At 36.8% G+C, this 25,265-nt stretch overlaps 2 protein-coding genes across 7 annotated transcripts in view; both read right to left on the bottom strand.

The window, feature by feature from the left end:
* Window positions 1-2,372: 2,372 nt before the first annotated feature.
* On the bottom strand, window positions 2,373-12,517 carry LOC125270897 (interleukin-1 receptor type 1). 2 transcript variants are annotated; one of them, XM_048194913.1, is made up of 11 exons: window positions 12,353-12,517; window positions 11,789-11,921; window positions 10,693-10,912; window positions 9,888-10,050; window positions 8,376-8,535; window positions 7,186-7,242; window positions 6,877-6,994; window positions 5,669-5,805; window positions 5,448-5,588; window positions 4,073-4,231; window positions 2,373-2,975 (listed from the first exon to the last, which is right to left on the bottom strand). In XM_048194913.1, exons 2-11 carry the CDS (start codon window positions 11,862-11,864, stop codon window positions 2,599-2,601), a joined length of 1,608 nt encoding a protein of 535 aa, XP_048050870.1. In that variant the 5' UTR covers window positions 11,865-11,921; window positions 12,353-12,517; the 3' UTR covers window positions 2,373-2,598. The 2 variants fall into 2 exon arrangements, with proteins under 2 accessions (XP_048050870.1, XP_048050871.1); XM_048194914.1 differs by lacking the exon at window positions 12,353-12,517 and adding an exon at window positions 12,003-12,279.
* A 4,722-nt stretch (window positions 12,518-17,239) lies between these two features.
* The window catches only part of LOC125270894 (interleukin-1 receptor type 1-like), a 48,605-nt gene continuing 40,579 nt past the window's right edge, over window positions 17,240-25,265 (bottom strand). For all 5 annotated transcript variants that reach the window (XM_048194904.1, XM_048194902.1, XM_048194901.1 and 2 more), the window contains exons 4-11: window positions 24,513-24,693; window positions 23,014-23,185; window positions 22,020-22,082; window positions 21,484-21,628; window positions 20,792-20,937; window positions 20,076-20,219; window positions 19,778-19,942; window positions 17,240-18,390 (exon numbers count right to left, since the gene is read on the bottom strand). In XM_048194904.1, coding sequence (XP_048050861.1) covers window positions 17,999-18,390; window positions 19,778-19,942; window positions 20,076-20,219; window positions 20,792-20,937; window positions 21,484-21,628; window positions 22,020-22,082; window positions 23,014-23,185; window positions 24,513-24,693 — 1,408 coding nt within the window. In that variant the 3' untranslated portion in view covers window positions 17,240-17,998. The remainder of the gene's footprint in view (window positions 18,391-19,777; window positions 19,943-20,075; window positions 20,220-20,791; window positions 20,938-21,483; window positions 21,629-22,019; window positions 22,083-23,013; window positions 23,186-24,512; window positions 24,694-25,265) is intronic.

Raw genomic sequence — 25,265 nt, 5'->3', positions numbered from 1 at the left:
CAGGGCAGTGACTGTAATATTGAGTGTATTTTGCAGTATTAAACACCTATTTATACCGACTTCATCAGGCTCCGAAAATTCTTCAAAAAGAACACAAAGAATGTCCTTCTCAGCTGCCATAGTTGCAACTCCTGCGTCATCAGATCAGGGTGTTCAACGCACCTCCGTTTCCGTTTAAAAAACGTTTTGCAACGTTTTGTCGGGGCTGAACGCAGCCCTGATCACGCACACCTGACACTCATCACCATCCCAGTCAGCAGCACTATAGAGGGTATGCACGTGACGTCACCGTCGACCGTTACGACTGCGGTCACGCCCACTGAGTGGCACAAAGACTGAGCGGCAGCATTGGTTTTCAGCGTGAATGCCGCGAAAAACACACAAAACACCTCCAAAACGGGACAGAGCTTTGCGACTGACTGTACAAATAGCTTTTACACAAAACCTGAGTTATATTTAAAGACTGCTGAAAGTAGCAGAAAGAAAAGCAAATGGATCACTGCAATTCACAGAAACAGCTGGACTCCAGCAGAGAAACATGGACTTGCAGGTATCATTTTGTGTCAACTTGTTGGATTTTGAGGTAAAATCATACCGTATATTTTGTATTGTTATATATTATGTTGACAAATCATCAATTAAATATTTTCCATTTTATATTCTGGATTGGGTGTTTTTAAATAAACAACACTGACAAAAACTATACTATAAAACTATATGTTTTAGGGCTGGTTAATATGACGATATAACAATGATATAAGTGATTACTCGGATTTAAACCTACCTATGTTGTAGTTATATAAAATATTCACAGGCAGATTTGCTTTATGTGTTTCCCCGGCGTCAAATCAGGCACATATAAATGTCAGGAAACACGACTCCAGGCTGCATGTCAATATCCATGGATTAGGTTTATTTGACAAGTTGTAAGAAACACTTTCCAGTCCAACCTTTAGTGTAATCGTTTGTTTTACTCGCGTTTTCGCAGTTTCCTCTATTAAATCCAGTCATGCAGTAGCTCTTTTGCCACTCAGTCCAGCTGAGGGAGCGCGTTCCGGCGGGAAAGTGACGTTGATGCTTACTCTCTATAGAGGGTATGCATCGACGCTGGCTTATCCTGTTGAACATGGAGAATGAAGACTGGTAAGCTAATATCTCACTCTCTTTGGAGTTAAACTGTGTGTTCATGACTGTTTGTGTAATTCGTGTTGTTATGTCAAGTTTTTCAGTGTGTAGAATCATGATTCGGATCGCGTGTCAAACCGCCAAACTGCTGAAATCACGTGACTTTGGCGCTCCGAACCGCTGATTCGACACAAAAGATTCATAACGCTCTGAAGCTTCCTGAAGCAGTGTTTTGAAATCGGCCATCACTATAAGTCATTATTTTGTTTTTTTGGTGCACCAAAAATATTCTCGTGGCTTTATAATATTAATATTGAACCACTGTACTCACATGAACTGATTTAAATATGTTTTTAGTACATTAATGGATCTTGAGAGAGGAAATGTCATTGCTGGCTATGCAGGCCTCACTGAGCCATCGGATTTCATCAAAAATATCTTAATTTGTGTTCTGAAGATGAACGAAGGTCTTACGGGTGTGGAACGACATGAGGGAGAGTAATTAATGACATTATTTTCATTTTTGGGTGAACTAACCCTTTAAGATGGATACTGACACAATTTTGTGCAGCCAAAATTATATACCAGTTATCTCTGTAAAGCTGCTTTGACACAAATTGTAAAAAGCGCTATATAAATAAAGGTGACTTGATCTGACTTCACCAGAGCTGCTGTATAGATAAATGAACTAATTTAATAATGATTTTTTCAATGGAAATGAATCAGTGAGCTTCCTTAAGGTGGACTATGACACAGTTTTCTTGTAGAGCTGCTGTGAAGCCAAAACGATTACTTTCCTGCTGTCTCTGTAAAGCTGCTGTGAAACAGATTGTATTGTAAACAGAGCTAAATAAATGAAGGCGACTTGACTTGGAAATCAAGAAAGATGAAAAATAAAAAGCCATGGACAGACATGAAGCAAGCAGAGCAACAACTTCCTGTTTTCTCTTAAGGGCAAAGAAGGTTTGTTACAAGAAAAGTGTGAAACGAACAGTGACGGTGGTAATTTCCAACGGGTGAGGCTGATCTTACATGACATTTAGTGTCAAAACCCCACTGAACTCTGATGAAATTCAATAGTTATATTTTTCATTATTATAATAAAAAATTTTATAAAAATAATTTTCAGCTGCCAAGCAACTAATATAGCTACATAAAACAGATTTTTGAGAAATTATTTAAATTTGCACCATATTAGATTAGGCTATGACATGTAAAAAAAAAAAAAAAAAAAAAAATCAGTGAATGTTTTTATTGCATTGTTTTTTATTTTCTGTAAAAATAATTAACAGTAACTTGTCTGAAACTAACTGTAGTTCAAAATAGAACTAATAAAATTTCACTGTTTTTTAATAAAAATAATTATAATTAATAACTAAAAACAATAACAAATAAAAGAGCCAGTTCTGGCTGTAAAAGTTCTGGCTGTTGTAAACACAAACAGTGCGGCTGCACTAGTTCATCACGCTGCGTTCAGCGCTTCTGAGCTGGAGGCATGTGGTAACGCACGTATTTCCAGAACCTTCTGTTTGCGTGATCTCCGCCGTTCTGCCTCCATCTCAGGATGCCTCTGGTGCGGCAGATGTACCGCAGAGACTCGGGCAGCAGAGCCTCCTCGACGCCGTCCTCCACCTGCACCAGGATGACCTTCAGACCCTGCTTCACCAGAGCGTCATAGAGACCCACTCGCTGCTCGTAGACCGAGGACGATTCTTCCAGTCGCACACCGTACTCTGATACGAGGGGTCTCTTGGTAGGGTCGGTCTGAGACGCCGCGCAGCTCTGTGATGTGAGAACGATGATCAGCCTTCGACTTCGGCTCATTCTGTCAGCCACCACTTCATGCACCGCTGAAAAAGAGTTTAGTGTCAAACACTCGTTTCTTAGTATGACTGCCTTACAATATACACAATATCAATTTAATGCATCCTTGCTGTATAAAAGTATTTAATTTCTTTCCAAAAAAAAAAAAAATTCTAAAAAAAAAAAAAAATCATATAAATGCTGTTCTATTTTATAGAATCCTAGAAAAAAAAGGTAATAAACATATGATATATATATATATATATATATATATAAACTGTTTTCAACACTGATAATAATCATTAATGTTTGTTGAGCAGGAAATAATCATATTAGAATGATTTCTGAAGGATCATGTGACACTGAAGACTGGAGTAATAAATTGTGTAAATTAAACTTTACAATATATTCACATAGAAACACTGTTTTCACTGTATTTGATCAAATAAATGCAGTTTGTTAAGAAGAGACTTTCAAACACATTAAAGCTTTAACAGATCCCTAACTTTTGAACGGCAGTGTATATGACTGACAAACACACACACCACAGTAAGTTTATGAGACTAATCCAAATAGATGGAAATTTTATATGCAATTCAAATCCATAAATCTTAGGCCTACAATTTATTTATTTAATTTGGAGTAGGCCTTCTGCTGCCACTTCCTCTCAGTGTTAGTGTAGTGATGGGTGATGTATTAAATATTCATTGTAAGCAACATTGTGAATATTACAGTGATTTTTTATGCAGTTTTTATTTGAAACATCTCTATTAATGCACATGATTTATTCCAAAACCCCAACATCCCTAAGATGTTCACTGATGTCTCCACATGGAAGTATTCATATATTTCAATATTTTAGTAGATGTATCTGTAGGTAAATATGACTGTTTATGACATGTGGTGCATGACAACGATTAAATATGATTATTTATCTTGTTCATTTAGTGAAAAACAGTGTGAAAACATACATTCATAATTTGAACAGGATTTTATTATTGACTGATTTGATGAAACGATTGAGGGAAATTAAGCTATTTCAGAGCAAATGCATAAATAGACACTCAGACTGAATTCAGTTTTTAGCTATAGAGCGACCAGCCCTTCAGTTTGTGTAGCAGCGTTCACGTGACAGGATGTTTACCTTCCCCAGGAAGCTCATCACGTCCACTGATGAACAGTTTGTAACCATAAAGATCTTCAAGCACCGCAGGAAGGAAACGCAGGGCAAAGGTCATTGCAGAAGATGAGCTGAGCTGATCACCATGGAGATAACTCACATACGCATCATATGACTTTCCATCTTAAATGAAGCATGAGAATAATCAAAACGCAATAAAAAAATAACTAAATTACTATATAATTTGATGAAAAATAATGATGAACAAGCAGTGCTCTGCAGTTTATGTCACTGATTAATTGGCCTTTTTGGAAAATGAAGTTTGTCAAAGAATTCCTGCTAATACTTTACAATAAGGTTCATTAATTAACATGAACTGATAATCAGCTGCACTTCTACCGAATTTTTAATCTTTGTTAAAGTTAATTTCAACATTTACAAATACATCATTAAACAAACAGTGAACTAACATGAACAACTGTATTTTCATGAACTAACGTTAACAAAAAATAGTAAATACAGTAACAAATGTATTGATCATGGTCAGTTCATGTTAATTAACTAATGTTTAACTAATGAACCTTATTGTAAAGTATTACCGATTTTCTTTCGTATCTGATTCATGCTTTTATTGAACAATCATGCAGTTCAAGTTTACATAATTAATGGCTCTATTTGTTGTAATGCCTTACATTTTTGCTGTATTACAGCAGAGATTTTTGTGAAAATCAAATAAGAAAGGAAAAAAAAAAAAAAAAAAACCCCATTCAGGTGCATTATGATCATTTTAAAATGCACTTGTAATAATGATCCCCTGAAGGCGAGCTTGAAGAACACAAGTGCAGTTTATTCATATCAAACATGAAACAAAGACTTACCGACAGCAGATTACAGTGAACAAAGACAGACAAGATACAACGGAAACACGAGGGCTATTTATACAAGACTAATGAAAGCAATCAACAAAGAACCAATCAGAACAAGACATGATCACATGATTGCAAGCTACAAAAGGAGCAAGGGAAGCACACGGAAAACAGGGAACATGATTAAATATTTCACAATAAAAGACATGAAACATTACAGTGCTTAATTGTCATGAAATTAATGCCACGATGCAGAAAAAAATGCAACATATATACCAAAATTAAACTGGTCAGCATTCACTGAGCCTCCTGTTGTTTCAAACCTCTTTGACTTTCTTTCTTTTGCAGAACATAAACAAAGATATTTAGATACTTGTAATATTTATAAGCAGTGCTGACCAGATAATGTTTGGCGTTGCTGTGAAATTCACCCACTTGTATTTCAGAATAAACATTAATGATCGAATCGGTTTGATCACTGGAGTCAGTCTAACTGACCGCATCTCTACAGAAACCAGTCGGTAAACACATACCACTGCGTCCGGCAGCAGACGGACACACACGCCTGTAGGCCAGAACCAGATCGACTCGACCGAGAAACGCCACGGCACCCAGTAAAAAGACAAGAGCCACCAGACCGAAACAGATCCAGAAATTACGCTCCTTCTGACTAGCTGGAGAGAAAAACAGAATGAAGCAGGCTGGAAAAGAGGACAATAATCCATCGTAATATACTATATAAGCTTGAGCTCACCTGGGATGAGTATGACTGTAACAGAATCTGAACCTGCGGAATGTTGAACCATACAGGTGAGATCAGTGTACAGATATTCAGCTGTGACTTCTGAGATGGACAAGACAGCCTGCATGTACTTCCGGCCGTCCTTAAAGCTGGAAAAACGAGACATGCAGAAGCAAAATGGTTTCTAGTCACATCATAGAGAAAACTCTCTCTCGTTATTTACATATAAAGAGCAAACGTTTCTATAAAGAGCATGCTTATAATGATTTTTTTAAGTATTACTATTCTATAAATATATTTATAAAGACCCATACTGCATTATAAGAACAGTTATAGATGCATTTATATTACTTTATAATAACTTATAAGTCATGCATTTGCTTTTTCAGTGTGCATGCTCACAATCCATTATACACTGATTTATGAATGATCAAATCCAGATACGTTGCTGTATCAATTAGTTATTAATAATTATGTCTTTAACAGCTAAAGTTCGCATTAGAGGTCATGAATGGTCATTTTGATTTGTTTAAATCTATGGTATTGCTTATAGCAGTTTGGAATAATACTTTAAAAACTATATTCTATATAACTATATAGTGTTCTGCTAGTACGTAACATTAAATAATATACTTTTTTTTCAACTGTTTGTATTAATTTATTTTTATTTTTTAAATTTTATTCCAGGAATTGTTGTTCATTAGTTACATTTATAAGTAAGCAACTAAATGTATAATGAGCACATCTTCATGATTTCTTAACATTTGCTTTAGGAAAATTGCATCCTGTGTTTTCAGTTTAGGGAAAGCCATCAATGATGCATTCATAATAAGTATTTATAAGAACACAACACTGCTATTAATAACAATATATTCATTAATTTGACAAATAAATCTGAATAAAACGTTATTGCAACTATAATATAATAACATTATAGCAATGCAAGTTACATTCATTGAACCATACGACGGACTAAACAGTACTTATAAATCAGTGTATATGAATTATGATGAACATGCATTGAAAAGGAAAATGCATGACTTATAAGTAATTATAAAACTAATATAAATGTAACTGTTCTTATAATGCAGTATGCCTTAATGAGTCTTTGTAAATATATTTATAGAATATTAATACTTCTAAATAAGTATAAATGGAGCTATAATTCATTATAAGCACGCTCTTCATAGAAAGTGTTACAACATTTCTTCAGTCCTTACGTGATGCTCTGGCTGTAGTTCACATCGAGAGAGTCAGAGTCACTATACCAGTATATCGAAGTCTCTCCCATGTCGTTCTTCCCAGCGAGAGCTTGGCAGCTCAGATTGAAACTTTTACCTGCGGTGACATGAATATTATTACACTTTTCAAAATGATTCGGTTTCACGACTTTCGCTGATATATTTTTGCACAACTCTTTTCACAGATCACAAAAACACATAAATAGCCTTTAGTGAAAACACGAACAAGTGCTTACTCTGTTTCACACGTACCGTAACAGAAGAGTTAAATATGTCATCATCACTCACCAAGTGTTACTGTGAAAGTTTCTTCTTTTGGGAGGAGGATTTCAGGCTTCGTCACCACTGTGAACAACATTAGCCACAAAAACACACACATCACATCAAAGCACAGAACAGCCATCTCTTCACTTCAGCTCTATACTGCCATCTACTGCCATACTGGATATTATTAGGGCGTTTCATTAGTGAACAATCTTTTTATTTCTCATGTCAGGCATCTTTATAACATCGCTAAACTGTTTAAAACCCATCACCTAAAACATCACCTACAGAGATTTAGTGTAACTGAGATATTAATATGGTTTTATTATTGTTTTGAATGACCTTTTTTTATATTTTCCATTTTTATTTTAAAGCTTTAGTAATTTTTTAATAGTTTGGTTTGCCTTTTTTTTTTTAAACATGTCTATTGTTTTTATTAATTTTTACGGCAAGGGTTTTTCATTTTAGTACATCAAGTTAAAGGTGCACTATGAAGGATTTTCAAACAATAAAAATAAAAATCATCACTCTTGATACACTAGAAGTGTGCCTTCTTTCTTTTTGAATTGCCATGGGACGTTTCTGACCTTAGGTCAGCGGGTGTGTCGCTTCAGCCAATAGCGATGCGCAGCACAGGTGAGGGCGGGACTTTATTATCTGTATCTGAAGCTGCACTAGGTTGTTGTGTCTTGACACAAATTTATTTCTCTAATGTTGTTGTTGCCTTATTGACGGCTGTCTGTAACTCGACAGATTACTAGACACTGAAATTAAGTTTTTATGAGCACTATATAATAATAGACATCTAATTATTAATGTAACTGTTCTTCATATAAACAAAAAACGCTATTTCTGCATGATGAACTCTATATTTGCGAAACAGTTCATTTTCCCGCAGGAACAGCATTCTCTTGACTCGTGTGTCAGGGGAAGAACATATTTAACACAAAATATATTTTGAGTGCTGCAGTTTTACTTTAAAACATGATATTATTTCTAAGTCTTCATGTTTATAAAAGAGAACACAACTAATTAAATCCAAAAACATTTCATTCATTCTTTCGTGTCTGTTCCAGCCTAGATAGGCAGCATGTTAAGGCATCATCATGCCTGATGCCAATAATTCAAGCTTTTGGACAAATTCTTCACACAGAAGAAAACACGTCAAATATGAACATAGTCAAATATAAATAGAGTTGTGAACTGTTATTTACCAAAATCTCGAGACCGGAAGTTGATTTCTGTAGTCTGGGCAGCAAAGTAGTTTTGCCCTTCAAAAGTAAAGTTCACAAAGCAAGTGTACTCTCCAGCGCTCTCCGGAGATCTGTTCACCGGGAAAAACTTACTGTACGTCACATTGAGAGGATGGCAGTGCTACAGAGGGAGAAAAAGAAAGAGATTACAGTGAGCATGTTCACACACGCACAGAAACATTCACATGTGAAAGTGAATCCTGTAAATGAGAGGACTGTGTACGTCTGCAACTTCAGAACCCACAATGCTCAACTTGCTGATGACTAAAGCAAAGTTTTCCCGTCTTACAGAAAAAACAACTTGCCTCATGTTTGCTATTTTTGACTAAAGTAATATTAGCCACCCGATGCATTAAAATCAAATGACTTTTAGTCATTTTCAGCAGGCTGGTGTGAGCTGGTTCACTTCAGTTCTGTTTATGCCACACAGATTTCATGTGGTCGCTAGTCTGCCCTCCAAAAGCTTGGAAACGGCCTAGAAAAGTGGGGTTTTGGACAATATTGGCATGATATATTGGCCTTTTTAATTTGTGATAATTTTGCACTGATAAGGGACAACACAAACTAAACATATTTTATTACATAAACAGTTTATACATAGAACAAACTTATCCAGCATTAGCAGCTATCTGACCTGAACTGGGTTCTGATTGGTTCATTGCATTCTAAACCTAATTGTTGAAGCTATTAAGGTGTGCTGACCCAAACTCTATTACAAACCCGGGCCAAGTTTAAACCAGTAACCAGCATCACAGCATGTCTGACTTTGACATCTATATATTGCCATTATTATCATATGTAATCAAAATGAAAATTATTATTGCTGGTCTTCAATGATAATGTCAAGTTACTGTAATGTATTTGCACCAAAAAATTATAAGGATTCATGCTGATATCGTCCAAACCACACTTTGCCAGGGGTGTTTCCAGTGTATAACTGAACTCAGTGTGAACAGAAGAAGAAGAAACGCTTAGACAGGAACCTACACCACATCCTAACCAGGCGCGATCCACACCTGAAGTGACCAATCAGAAGAGTGTGTGGGCGGAGTCTCTCTGCAAGCGCACTGAACTCTCGTATTAAACCACTTTAACATTATTAAAAATACATACTGAGTGACTGAAACAATCTGTCAGAGATCACAGCTTGTTCACAGTTTGAAAGTTTTCATTTATTTCCAAGATCTGAGGTGAGTTACCTATTAACACTTTCAGTGCTGCTGTAAATGATATTCAGACGCACTTTAGATGCCTTTAACATTAAAAAGCACATAATCAATACCTGAGATTATCACTGTCATACTGTGAGCTGTTGCTCCAGCCATGACACTGCAGAAACTGTCTAAACAGAAGTGGCATGTTGCGGCGTGTTCGGTCAGGACACTGTTACAACCGTATTTACCTGTGGCGTGAACATGGCATATGATCGCGGTGATATATGTGTGTCATTTACGGTTCGGCGTCACGTCTTACGTTTCTCCAGGTGACTTGAGCTCCAGGGTCCAACTCAAAGATGTGAGGGAGGAAACATTCAAGTTCCTTTGTGCTCATTACTTCTTGTTGTCTGTTCATAGGGGGGCATGTTTCATTCCGAACGGAGACGGTGTATATTGTTTCCCAGGTATCGTTGCCTTCTCTGCCACGGAGAACACAAGAAGAACAACAGTTGGGATGAAAGAACGGCCGGTATCCTGAACACAAATCATGCGGAGCCAGCGCAAAGTGTTTTTAATTTATGTTAGCATCTTTATGCTCTATGCCTTTAATTTTAATTTTCAATATTTGGTTCAAGGTTTTGTCTCTTAGTATGCAAGAATTATGCTGTATTTCAGTTTGAGTTTGAAGATCATGTCTTTAGGAATTAAATATCCTTGGATTTTCTTTAAATTTACTCTAAAACATAATGTATATTCAAAACTCAAAATCACCTACTGAAAAAAGAGCCTTTATAGAAACTAAACTGCAGAAATGGCTTGTTCTCAACAGACTAAACAATAAACAGCTGAACATGTCAATGATTTCAGAAGGTTCAGAAAGTCAGATGTTTCTGAAGAATCCTTTGTTAGAAACAAGAGGAGGATGTTTTGAATCCTGATTTCACTTTCATTTCAAAAGAGGCTTGTTAATGCCAAGAGTATTAAAATGACAGAATGAGCATTTTCAACTTTATTAAGATTGTAAATGGAAAAAACAACACGGTTTGTGGATAAAAACATTAATAAGTGTGTTCCAGCACGTGTCAAAACCAAATCAACAAAAACTTGAACTGAACCAATACCTTCTGAGGCACGAGTATTGTCCGCTGTGGACGGGCCGAGCCGGGAGGAACCAGAGCACATGGTCTTTAATGGTTATTCCACTGATGTTCTCCAAGCTCTGGCTGGGAACGCGACTCCAGCTCACATTCGGACTATCAGTGATGCATTCAAGTCTAGACGCAAGACCAGCAGTGAAGGCAAAGCTCTTACTCTCTGTCTTAATCTCTTCAAGAGGGAAACCTGGAAGGAAATGTGTTAGTGAGGGATTAAGTAATACATGTGCAGAGGACTGTGTTCAAATTACAGAAGTACTAGTTATTCCACATCATTTCATTTGACCTGTTTAACAATAACAACCATAAATAATTTTTGCAATTATGGTTAGTACATCATTAGACAATGAACATCAGGATTAGGACAAATGACAACACTTGCACACAGGGTTTCCCCGCATTTAAGACATCAGAGCTGTGTTAAACTTTGTCCCGGACAGGCAGAGCTGTGGTTTAAGGTATATGCTGTACACGAACACCTAGTTTTTACGTATGCACATCCTTTATATCTTAAGCAGCCCATACTAATTATCTAAGTAATCTGAAATATGAAAAATATGCATTTCATAAAACCCCAAAATTTTAGTTGTAATTTGTGAAAACACAGTGCGTTTACGTGCGCGTTTATGAAGTCTGACCTTTATACCTTCGTTTCAGAATGTGGTTGAAAGGAAACTAAAACAGGCATAGTCTTTACTGTCTGACCTGATTTCTAACCAATGTAGCATTTTTATCATCAGTTGAGGTTTTAAAAAGATCAGTATTCAACCACATCTGAGGAGAGTCAGACGCGTTTTTAGGTCAGTATGTAAACACTCACTAAACTTATGAACTGGGGAACTTGTAAAACATATATTTCTACATCTATCATGAAAAACTTTGGTAAATGATGCAATTGCTAGTCAAGTTCCGTCCAGTGCGTAGATATGAATCTTCACCTTATTCATTCTTTCGGTTGTTTGAACAGACAAACATGCACGAAGCAAATGACTTCGGACTCGAATGCAACTTTCCTCCTGAAGCCAACAATACCACAGGATTCACTGAAAACAGCGACTCTTACCTGCAACCCACAGGACGGGCAGGAAAATCCACCGCAAATAAAATGTGGAAAAGCTCATTTCTGGTGTTCGTGGCATTTGAGGCAGTTTAGTTTAGTTTCCCAGCAGCGGTCGGACCGGTTCCAACAACAGCGCCTGCGAGACCATTAAGAACAGAGGCAAACTTCAGAAAGAAAGAAAGAAAGAAAGAAAGAAACTTCATTCCTCGTGACTGACATCAGGTCGGGATACGAAACTCGACTACAAAGCCATCTAGCTGTCACATTTCCCGTTTTCTCCTGAGAAACATGACAAACACCTACAGAGAGGCATTCTGGGCGACTTCAACTCTTCACGCTATTTAAAGTCTCATAAATGATCACGGATGAAACCTTCAAAGTGATGCTCAGACACAACAATGACGTGCTGACTGTCGTGTGTTCTGCACGGAGATGTATGACATCATCATGTGAGGATGATCGTCTCAGTAAAGCGGATTTAGTTCGACTACAGAAACAGAAACGAATAGAAATACTTGTTTGTTTCGGCTATAGAGTAAAAACAGAAGAGCAGCAGAAGCGTCTTACCTCGTGTAGAGGATCGTGCAGTTTGACCTCAGCAACGATTTCTCGGAATTTCCTCCAGACTGACACGATTATAGTTTTTCTGCTGAACACTGCGGTTTGACAACTGTGGAGAGTACAGCTTCCCACCGGCCACCGCTGCTCCCGGAAACACGAGCGACGACAGGCGTCAGAGCATCACTGCTCCTCTGCACTACTCTTTCAGGCTCTTTCAGGCTCTTTATATATATATATATATATATATATATATATATATATATATATATATACACATACATACATACATATCATATATACAGTACAGTCCAAAAGTTTATATATATATATATATACAGTACCGTCCAAAAGTTTGGAACCACTAAGATTTTTAATGTTTTTAAAAGAAGTTTCGTCTGCTCACCAAGGCTACATTTATTTAATTAAAAATACAGTAAAAAACAGTAATATTGTGAAATATTATTACAGTTTAAAATAACTGTGTACTATTTAAATATATTTGACAAAGTAATTTATTCCTGTGATCAAAGCTGAATTTTCAGCATCGTTACTCCAGTCTTCAGTGTCACATGATCCTTCAGAAATCATTCTGATATGATGATCTGCTGCTCAATAAACATTTAATGTGTACAATTGTACAAAATATTTGTGTACAATATTTTTTTTTAGGATTATTTGATGAATAGAAAGTTCAAAAGAACAGTGTTTATCTGAAATCTAATCTTTTGTAACATTATATAACGAAAACTGATATATATATATATATCAGTTTATATGATATATATATATCTATCTATCAGTTTTCGTTAAGACAAGTCAAGTCACCTTTATTTAGCCTATATATCACTTCTTACAACATAGATTGTTTAAAAGCAGCTTTACAGTGAAAACAGAATGTTAGTTTCAGAAAATAGTGTCATTGTCCATCTTAACCCTTCAGGGTCTTTTTGCTCCAAATGACTTTTGATAAAAAAAAAGAATAAAAAAAAAGTTATCTTTGTCCAAATGACATGAGACTTTGTATGGTTATCAACACTTACTAGATCTACAACAACAACAAAAATATTTGGAAAGATATCTGTTGTTAGTGTGAAAAAAAAAAAAAGTCACACTCAGGGCCTTCAGAGACCAAAATCAGAAACAACACAGAACAGAAATGAAGTGGCACACTTCCAACAATGCAAAAAAACACCCACAATGCAAAATGATAATGCTCACGCGCAGACACACACACACACACACACACACACACACACACACACACACACACACACAATACATGTGCTTTATTTGCTCATTTTTGGTGTTCAGTTCATTGTATTTTGATGTTCATGTCGTGTTTTTGTTCTCATTGTGTAATATAACTGTTAATTTTGGTTCAGTTACAGTTAATAACTGAAGTGTAGATTAAATTTGTAGAATTATATGAAAAACAGATGTTTGAAATAAATGATAAACTCTAAAAACTTTTCTCTTTGTAACATCTTGGTTTGATTGTAATATTATTGGAAAAAAAAATCTCAGTACAAAAATGCTAAACTTTGACAAAAAGTAAGTTTTATTGTTATAATTGTAATTTCATAATATTTAGATATGAATCCAGCTGAAAATACTTGTAAAGATGTCTTTCAGTCAGTCAAACAGCAAATAGTGGAGCTCTGCAGCATCTACTGGATAAAGTGATCATTTTTTACTTTTAAAACTGCATTTTCCAAAAGATGGACAAAAATCTCACACTAAACCATGTCAAATTATCCATGTTATCCCCATGAATGAAAGTCAGAAATGTGGGTCTTTGATAAAGTGAATTTTACATAAAAAGCTGTTTTTGTATAAAAAAAATAAAAAAATTAATTTAATTATATAAATTTAAAAGATATCATAAATCCTCCAAAAACTGCACAAATGTGGAGGAAAAACATTAATAAACAGAGTAAAATTAAGTTTTTGTTTTTTTAAATTTTTGTTATAAAATTACATTTTGTTGCCTGTGGTCTCTGGAGACCCTGAGTGTGCTTCCCAAACGGGGAGCGGATAAGTGTTAAGTAAGTTCAGGATTGATTCAGTCCAGTTGTAAAAAAAAATTAGTTATTAAATCATAAATCATAATGAAGTGAACATAGGGTGAATTTGAAATCATTTTTCTCACTTGGTTGAGTGGAATATTTTATTTTTTTTAAATGGAGTGAGAATAAAGCAGCCTCTGATGGTACACATGTTCACAGATGGTGTATAATGTGAAGTCTCAGCACTGAACAGAATCCTGTGGAACAGTATCTGGGTCACTCTTTGTGGTTGTCACCTTTTCTGTAAATCTTCTGTGTCATTTCTGTACTTCTTGCGGCCAAACAGAATAGCAAAACAGTGACTGTTCTCAAACAGGGTTAGTTTTGCTATTAGTTCTGGCAAATGGGATGCAAAACAAACAGAGCAATGTTTCAACCTTAAGTGTTACACTTTTGAGAAAGTCAAACTACCAATGGATAAACCCAGTATTTTAAGATTAAAGTGTCCCTATTCTGCTATTTGTTAATGTTGTTTTGGAGTCTCCTTCACATTCATCCGAGGTCAAGGTCTCATAATATCCACTGCAGCATCAGCTCTTTCCTCTCAGTCTCTGAAACGCTTCAAAGAAGAATCCGGTCTCTCTAAACCCCGCCTTTCTGAGAGCTGCTCTGCTCTGATTGGACAGAAACCAAACGCTCATTATCATATCTGAATCTCAGCACACCTTCAGCACGTTAGGGTTAGGATTGGCAGGCAGCCAATGAAGACCATATTCTGGCATTATGCAAATGAGTGACAAACATATGTAGGTTTGAGCAGGAAGTGAGACTGACACCTCGTTTCAGGCAGTTCAGAATGGCTTCTTTCATTTGGGAGACAATGGCCCTGTCCCAAAGAGAACACGTGATCTCCTCCGAGTTCACTCATGTCATGCCGCTTTGACTGCTGGGTAGAAGACTGAACGCAGGGACCGGCGAAGGTGAACATCGAGGGCACGTATCAAAGGGGGCGCTCACGAGCAGTGTTTGGCAAGGTTACTTTTACAAGTAATGCATTACAATACTGTGTTTCTCCCTAAAAATTTAACTAATTGCATTACTTTTTATGTAAAGTAATGTGTCACGTTACTTTTGCTTCACTTTTTCTCATTTGGGCTTGGCTTGTTTGTATGTTTGGTTTTTAATAACAACAAAAAAGTTCTATTTTTGGCAAGGCCCTTTCACACCATAAGTGAAACAAATAATGAAATCCAAATTCACGCCTGTACAGTAGAGGGCGCAGCTCAGACAAGAAAGTTCAGCACTCTTCAAAAATAAAAACAAAGAATTAAACACAAATGCCATGTTTAGCTAATATTAGTATGGTTGAATTGGATCAATGAAGGACAGCAGCAAAGACATTGGTTAATAAAGTGAGATTAAATGCATAAAGTATATTTGTATTATTTAACATTTAATTATTGCAGGTTTGTGTAATATTCTGAGTTCACTGTTTTTATTCATTTTGAGAAATACTGAATCTGTTTTTGTGCTTGTGAGATGAGTAAATGCCTGCTCACATTTAGTCTAGACTACAATAACATCATGTTGACACACAACGCCTCGACACTTACTCACGGTTCCTCCCAACATGACAGGAGAGCTGTCCGTTAATAAACGGGGAAACAAATTAACTTGCATTACTTGTTTGGAAAAGTAACATTTCCTGTAAATTTAAAAGTAATGCATTCCATTCATTTGTTGCTAAAGGAGAGAAAGAATAACAGGTCTAAACTTGTTAAATCATCAAAATCAACAACATGTATGTTAGACCCTATACCGACTAAGCCAGTGGTCTCAAACTGCCGGCCCGCGGGCCATTTACGGCCCGCCCTCCCCCTCTACCCGGCCCGCAACTGATCTCAAAAATAAAACATAATCCGGCCCGCTAAATTATTATTATTCTCGAGTTGCTACCTGTCTGATATGCAAAGAAAAAGTCGCCGTTCTAGGGGCATTCACATATCGCGTCACATAAGCGGCCGCGCCGCATTCTCCTTCTTTCCAATGCGCTTTCGCTCCAGTGGCGTCTGTCGTTGCTATGCAACCATGAGCCGCGCTCTCAATCGCTTCTATTATGAGCGCTCTTGCCTAAATTACAGTAAAAGCACTCGACTTTAAGTCACGAGCGTCGATTTAAACCACCGAAACGCGTCTGATGCAGCCATTAAACGTTACCAATGCTCAAACTGCATCTTGGAGAAATGCGCTGCAGGTGTCTGTCAAGGAACAGAAGAGTGTACAAATGTATTCAGGGATTGTATTTGTTCAGTACAGTGTTGGTCAGTGCAAAATTTTAATGTTATTTAAGCTAACATAAAGTAAGGGAAAATACTTCCACTAAATATTAAAAACTAATAATGTATGTAACAATGAGAGATTTTTATTTTTTGGCAAAATAAAGTTGATTATATATATATATATATATATATATATAGCTCCAGCTTTTTGTTCATTTCTGACCCCTCCATGCCACAAGTGTTGATGGTTTTGTTCCTAAATTACTATATTTTTTTTATTCCATGCACCTTGCTGGATGTGAGAAGTTGCACCAGACTATTGCAATTAATAGTATATTAGTAGTATTATATTAGTAATAGTATTATATAATTATATTACACTCTGTAACAATGAGACACTGCTGTTTACATTTAGTATGGTAAATATTTATAGTATAGGTATAAAGATATTTTAGTAGGCAAATTTGATGTAAATGAGAAATAATGCAAGGGAAAGTAAATTTTCTGAAATGTTGCGCTTTCTTGCGCTTGAATGTTAATATGGCCCTCCTATGAGGTGTCAATCACAGAAACGGCCCCCCGCCAATTTGAGTTTGAGACCCCTGATCTACATTCACAAACAGCTTTATTACACACTGCATGAGAGGGAATATCTGAAAAAGCAGAACAGGGGCACTTAAAAAATGTCTTTCTCTGTCTCTTCATATTCACAGTACATACGCAATTCATACTGTACATTCAAAAAATTTAAAATATTTGGGGTAAAAATCATAAAAGTAAAATAAAAAAACAGAGCAAAAAACACATTACTGCACAACAGATTGTGTGTGAACCTAATTTTGCATTATAAACAGATGAGAGCAGAGTATGTATGCAGCGAAAAATCATAAAAAAATGTGTTTTTATATACATATCTTCTGTATGTACGTTTTTTTTTTGTTTGTTTTTTTGATTTTTTGTATACTTTACAAGCTGACATTGTATTTACAGCTTTTTATTTCGTGTCCACAGAACGACTCACTTTCACGCCCATATAAACCTGAGAACACTGAAGCACATCAGACCCGCTGTCATGTTCGATAGACCTCAGGTTAGATCAACTGGCTTCCAGAAGTAAAAATCAAAATCATTTTCCTCCATAAAATGAAGATAAGCATATATTTATGGCTAGTCCTGTCCTGGCCGAGGATGACAAAAAAATAAAAAATAAAGAGAAAAGATTGATGTCGGAGCTGACTGGTTTTGGCTGCTTATATTTCTGTACTGAAAAAGTGTCCGGTCACTGCTGTACTCTCTAGTGAAGATAAAGATCCAGATGTTTGACTGCATCACTTCAAGAAGCACAGCTCGACCCTGAGGAACCACGTTCAGAAACTAAACCAATTTCTCTCCTTGGCTTTGCCTCTGACAGGCATATGGTAGCGCACCTCCCTCCAGAAGCGTGCCGAAGGGTCGAGAGAGGTCAAACGGTCCTCCAACTTCCCGTCCCAGCCCATCCACCTCTTCCTTCTTTTCCAGGCTTGCAAAGCTCCCTGTTTTTCCTTGAGGAGACGCACAGAGGGAGGCAGCCGGTCGGCCTCACGGATCTCCTCCAGCTCCAGGAGAACGATGCTCATGGAGTCCTCCACGATGGCTCGGTACAGACCCGTCTGCTGCTCGGCCCATTCCTGCGCCTCGGGGCTGCACAGCGAAGACGCCGTGTAGAGCAGCAGAAGCCTGCGACAGCGGCTCAGAGCGTCCTGAACTACGTCCACCACGGCTGGAAAACACGGGAGGGAAGTACGTCATGATGGAAACGAGACACGGTTCACACCACTAAAGACTGGAGCGAGTTATTACACAGCTTTGGACATGAAATAACATGCACCAATGAATTATTTTACTTTTTTGTTTACTCAATTTCTTTTTTATTTTACAGTGAAATATTAAAATGGTAATATTTCTAATTTTGCTTAATATTTTTAGTAATATTCAAGAACAATAATATTAAAAAGTATCATTATCAGCCCCAACCCAGACTACATTATCGTAGGGCTGTCACTAACGATTATTTTGGTAATCGAGTAATCGGTCGATTATTTTGACGATTAATCGAGTAATAATCAGATCTTTTTTGTGGTAATAAAAATAGACCTAATAAAAACCAGTTAAAATTCATATATAATAACAATGAGGCAATCATTTTTGGTTCAAATAAAGTATCAAAAGCAAGTAATCACATGGTTTTATAGAACAACACTGTTCAAATACATGATATAATATACATTATATAAACAATCAACTTATGTGCATTATGTATTATAACTAAAGCCTGCAGAGGGCGCTAGAAGACTTGTGATTTTTATACTTGACAGCAGATCAAATCCTTGATTTAAAGATCTATAATGCTCCTTTCACAAGATGTAATATCAGTCTCTGGTGTCTCCAGAATGTGTCTGTGAAGTTTCAGCTCAAAATCCCCCACAGATCATTTATTATAGCTTGTCAAATTTGCCCCTATTTGGGTGTGAGCAAAAACACGCCGTTTTTGTGTGTGTCCCTTTAAATGCAAATGAGCTGCTGCTCCAGAAGAGGGCGGAGCTTTAACAGCTCAACAACAACAAAGCTGGAGAATCTCACGCAGCCAAAATGACGAAAGTGTTCAGCCTTACATTGTTCAAACCGGAGTCGACACTGATGGAGAGACTCAGGAAGAAGTTACAACTTTTAGACGTTTCTGAATGGTTAGTGGATAAATTGATGTAGTTGCTGTGGAGTTGATTCAACTCATCCACTAGCATGTGCCGTCATGTTCATCTTTTGTGTTGAATTGACCCTCGTTTGTGAAGCAGTCCGGCGTAAAATGACGGCATGACAACAACACTCTACTACAACAACTCTTCCTCTTCTCTAAAGCAGCCCAACATGGCCCCGCCCCCTTTGTTGCGTGTTCTCGGGGGCGGGGTTTATGTAAATTTTAGGGTAAGTGATGTCACTAACATGGGAAGAAGCTCGTTATATCAAAGAATTTTTAAAATCGAGAACTCGAATTTAATCGAGGAATTGTGACAGCCCTACTTTAATGTTTGTATTGATATTCAATTTGCAATTACAAGAACCACCACTGGTTCACATCACAGTGCTGTATTTTGTTGTAAGCGCTTTACCTTCTCCGGGTAGACCGTCCCGGCCCAGGATGAAAAGCTTATAACCGTACAGGCCCTCCAAGACCTGCGGCAGAGTACTCATCACAAACATCTCAGCCTTTTCACTTGAGCCTTCAAGGACTCTCGGATAGGCGATGTAGGCGTCATACTGCTTACCATCTCCATCTACAAGAAACAACCAAAGAAAAAAAAAACATGTTTAGCATGAGGAAGGTGTGAACTCTAGTTAAAGTAACCTGAGCGTTTCCAAGTAACTGTGCGCCACTGCTAACGTGCAACATCCTGTTTGTATGTGTACCTGTGGTTTTGTAGAGGAATGGAAACAGAGTCCGGACGCACAAGACCAGCTCCACCTTGAATATGGTGCACACGAGCACTCCAACCACGAAGAGAAACGCCAGCGAGCCCAGGAGGAGCCCGAGGAGCAAGAGCGGGTTCGGCCCTGTAGATGTGGAGAGAGAGAAGATCATACTGACATACGATCTTCAAAATCATTTGTCATTCTGAAAACACACTATTATTATTGAGAATTTAATAAATAAACAACAAGTGAAAACCATGCCTGTATCTGATATTTACATTGATTTGTTACATAAACTAGTTAATAAAACGGAGAAAATGGCATTCAAAATGTAATTTAAAAATGTAAATAAATTTAATTTAATAATAAAAATATTAAAAACATTAACACGTCGAGTCCCCTTATCTTTATGCAGAATCAACAATAAATGAGGTATAATTATTCATTTAATATGTTCAAAAATATGATTACATTTAAAGTCAACTATTAAAACTTTAGACAAACCGCTACATTTTCCTACAATAAAACCACAATAAAGCTGAAGGTTTGTGGGTTTGTTGTTCACGCACACAAATCTCAGGACTTCACGAGAAACGCCTCCGCTCTTTCCAGCTCAAAGTGAAAATGCTACACAGCAGCAGCAAGATTTTGGACCAATGAAATGTTGATGTTCTCTGTTTATGTCCTTCATCGATTGAGACAGACTGCCGTACCTGTGGGGACGAGGGTCATGTGACCGGTCAGGAGATCTTGGCCGCTGAACACCATACAGCAGAAGTCTGCATAGAAATCTTCCCTCGATACGTCTGACACGGACAGCGTGCGCACGAAAACATAACCGTCCTCCGTCGTGCTTTCACTTCAAGAGGAACACACACGGTCACACTTAAAACTCAAACACACAGTTATATGAATTATTATTCACCGATATAACAACACCAATATTTACCTACATTATTGTTTTAACTTGCTTACAGTCAGTATGCTTTTCCTGACAATAAAGTGTCATCTTTTATATGATCTATTTTCTTTGTGTCTGTTGTGAAGAAACTACATGAGATGATGTCTTCAGGTCCGTGTCGGGCACGACTGAAACCTTTTATCAAAGTAATATCGTATATATAATTGTGACAATTTTGACAGGGAAAAAATCAATGAAAATGTTTTATATATTAAATAATCGTGTGCTAACAGCTATTTTTGTATTATCTAATTGAAATACTTCACAAATAAAAGGTGCTTCGTTTATTTTGAGTATTTTCAGTTTTTTTTCTAGTAGGAACTTTATCAAAAGATTATTCATAATAATACATGCATAAGTCTAGTCTGTATAGTTTCAAGCAACAAATCATACCTTAAATTAAATGTAAAATTACTTTCACAAATAACTACATTCAGTACGCACTTCATGGGTTTCTGATGAACGCGATCCGACGTGTTTTTGGAGATGAAAAACATTTCGGTTTCCAAGGTAACTTTCCACAGCACTTCAACCATGGGAATGCCTTTTCCCGGCACAAAAACAACACAATCCTTCCTTACGGATGAACCTGAAAACAAACACACGGTGTATAATGTCCTGTGACTCTCACACCGAACAGTTTCAGCAGATAAAGTCCTATTAATTAACATTTAAATTACAGTTTAATTAATTAACATTATCTAATTCATTAACTAACATTAAATATCAATGAGCAACACACTTTTCACAGTATTTATTCATCTTTGTTACTGAAAATACAGCCGTTCATTGCTAGTTCTTGTTAAATGCTATTATCAGACACAACTTTAGATTTCAATAATGCATTAGTAAATGCTGAAATTTAGATTTAAGGAAAGCTTTAGAAGTATTGATCATCGTTAGTTCATGTTAACTCAACTAAAGTTCAGAAACGAACACAAAGATGAAGCAGAAATGAAGAGACGAAGCGTCCGGCTCACCGCTCTCGACTCTGATGATCTCATCGACCGGCTCGATCACTCGCGGTTTCTCTAGATATTCATCTGCAATAATAATAATAATAATAAAACAAAACTTTAAAAAAGCAAATTGAGAAAATACTTTAGTTTTAGTTTTTATTAATTAAACTGAGATTAAGTCAACAAAGCATTTTTTGCAGCAGTTGTGCACGAGTTCTTGTTTTTAATATTTATAAAGGATAAAGTTGTTTAAGCAAATGTGATATTAATTTTATACAACAGTTCAATAAACAATAAGTTAATATTAGGTGACTCAGAAAATTGTCTGTTTTTGCTCTATTTCACCAAAGAAAATAATTGCAAATAATGCACATTGTGTTTGTGAACGAATCTTTCTAATGAATCACTGTTTCTCTGATACGGCTCTGGTGATGTTCTCAACAATTTAAACAAGAAAAGAAAACGGGATTAAAGTTTTTCACCTCCAAAAAAAGAAAGCACTTTAAAACGTACTTCTTTTCTCTATTAACATCCTTTCCTGAAGGTTTCGTAAGGAAACACAGAGTGATGGAAAGCATTTTGTCAGATTATGGAGTTAATGCACCTCTTGTGTCATACACTGTATTACCAAAAGTTTTGGGACGCCTGTCTTTACGTGCACATGACCTTTAACGACGTCCCATTCCTAATCCGTAGGGTTTAATATGGAGTTGGCCCTTTGCAGCTATAACAGCCTCAACTCTTCTGGGAAGGCTTTCCACGAGGTTTAGGAGTGTGTTTATGGGAATTTTTATGTACATTTTGAATTTTATACACCTGTGGCCATGGAAGTGATTTGGAGGAGTGTCCCAATACTTTTGGCATTATAGTGTATGTAAGAGTCGATCTGCATTTTGAACTCTGATCACACTAGAGAAGCATTGGAGTGAAGGTGTAAATGCAACCTGGATATGAAATGGTTTAAACAGAGCCTAGATGTACACAAATAACCACACAAAATACCCATAATGCTCACCGTGAACTAAACACTCTATGCTTTCAGCCATTTCACCGACGACTCCATCCAAACTAAAGGTCATTTTGCAGGTGTAGAATCCAGCGTCATCCAGATGTACTTTGCGTATGTTTAGCATATCCTTATCCGTGTTTAGAGCAAACTTCTCATCTTCCGGAAGAGGCTCACAGTTCTGGGAATGAGAGGACAGGACAGCAGACAGAAACAGAGTTCACATTACTCCTTCATTCAGAGGTTAAAGGAGAGATCCAAATACAAATGATGAAATTTGTTGTCATTTTCTGAACTAAAACAACGGCAAACAGATCAACAGATTTTCCAGTGTGGAGAGAGAGCGTGGGTTGCCAGATTGCAAAGATCATGTAATACACTGGGCAGAAATTGTTTCCTTTTAACAGAAAACGTTGGTGTCTTATTCATGGAAAAACAGTCAAGTTTTCATTAGCGAATAAACACTATTTGGCAGAAGCTTTTATTCACTGCGTTGAAAGCGTAAATGTTTTATGGGTTCATGCCGGGAACTGAACCCATGATCTGGTGTTTTCCTTCGGTCTGATCAGCTCAGTTTTTGTCGTCTCTTGCGTTTGTTGTGTTGGTGCATGTGGTTTTGTTTTGACAGGTGGTCATGTGATCCGCTTCACGTTATCAATCATTATCATTCACTGCTCTCACCTGTCATTGGCCGTAATCTCTCGTCTTGAGTTAAATGTTTGTGTTTCTGTGTTGTTTTCTCCTCTCTCTCTCCGTCTAGACTGAATTCACCCTCAGCTCCTGCCCAGACTTACTGATTTAATTATTTTCTGTCGACTGCTTTCGCCCATTACTGTGCAAATGATCTATAAATTCATGGAGGTCTCGTTGTGTCCAGCTGAATCTCGTCCTGAATTACAGTGGAATTGACCGGAAAACAGAACGATCCTAGAATTTCTCTTTCAGAACAAGGATTCATCTGTTCCTTAAACATCTGCCATTTCACTGAAGAACCAGCGTTCCTGCATTTATGAATTTGTATAAAATTTCCATCCATTCAGATCACAGTTTTAATATAAACAAATACTTAATATTTGGTAAATAATAAAACTTATGATGATGCATATTTGTCAGTCAAGCATAAATGAAACTAAATAAATAAAAAAATCAAGGCATAGTTTATTATTAACCACTTACATCTGTTGAGTTGTTTAAATAATCATATTTTAAAAATGCATTTGTTCAAGAACCAGCACTGTGAAAAGTAAATCTATTCAGTTAATTAGTAAGAACGGTTCAATATGGAAACATTATGTAAGATTTTCACATTAATCAGTTTATCTGTTAAAACTGTGTAATCCAAATGAACTGAACTTTTATATACAGTTCAAATGGATACATTTATTTATTCATGGGAATGTTTAGAATGAATCTGAATTTTGTTCAACAGAAAACAACAACATGAGAGGCGAGTAAATGATGGCAGAAGTTTCATTCTTGTGTATGGAGATAAAGGATGTGTTTTCTACCTTGTACCACTGGATGGAGGGATGATCCACGCTCTTGAGATATCTCCTCAGAGGGCAGGAGAGGACGTCGTTCACACGAGCGCTGATCTGCTGGATTCCCCACTGCGGTCGCTCACAGCGTCCTGACGTCATCTCGCTCACCACCAGCACCGCCGTCTGTCTGAAGCACCGGCTCGGAGTCCTGACGAGAAACCACACCATGACCGCTTTAAATCAACATACAAAACTATCGCATGTTATCCTTGTATTCTTCATTACCCTTATATGTATACTGTGACTGAAAGGCTTATTAATACTTTTGTGTTTTCAACGTGTGCACTTCCTCCTCATATCAGAGATGCACAGAATTTAAATATTTTTAAATCATATTTAAAAACTCATTTTTTTTGGGTAGCTTTTTCCTGATTGTCTTGATTTTTATTTTTTGTATGTGTATATATATGTATATGGATAACTTGTATTGCTTTGTGTGTGTTGTATTCTTATTTGCTTGTTTTATGTAAAGCGCCTTGAGAAGCTACTTTATTAAAAAACTAAATTATTGTTATTCATCAGGAGCTCAAGTTCACTGTGTAGCTGGCAGTGTAACTAATGCTGCCCTCTGCTGGCAGTTCAAGCTCTACTTCAGTATTTCTCAGTCTTTTATGTGGCTAGTCGTTCCTCACAGTCCATCAGTAACAGAAAAAGAAGCAAACTCATTGCATTTGCTTTCAGAGAGCAGTTCACTGGAAATCTGTTAAAAAAAGCACCTGA

Source organism: Megalobrama amblycephala, linkage group LG6, assembly GCF_018812025.1.
Source record: "Megalobrama amblycephala isolate DHTTF-2021 linkage group LG6, ASM1881202v1, whole genome shotgun sequence".
Lineage (NCBI taxonomy): Eukaryota > Metazoa > Chordata > Actinopteri > Cypriniformes > Xenocyprididae > Megalobrama > Megalobrama amblycephala.
Note: the sequence above shows the minus strand (reverse complement) of the source record. Positions and strands in the feature narration are given on the sequence as shown.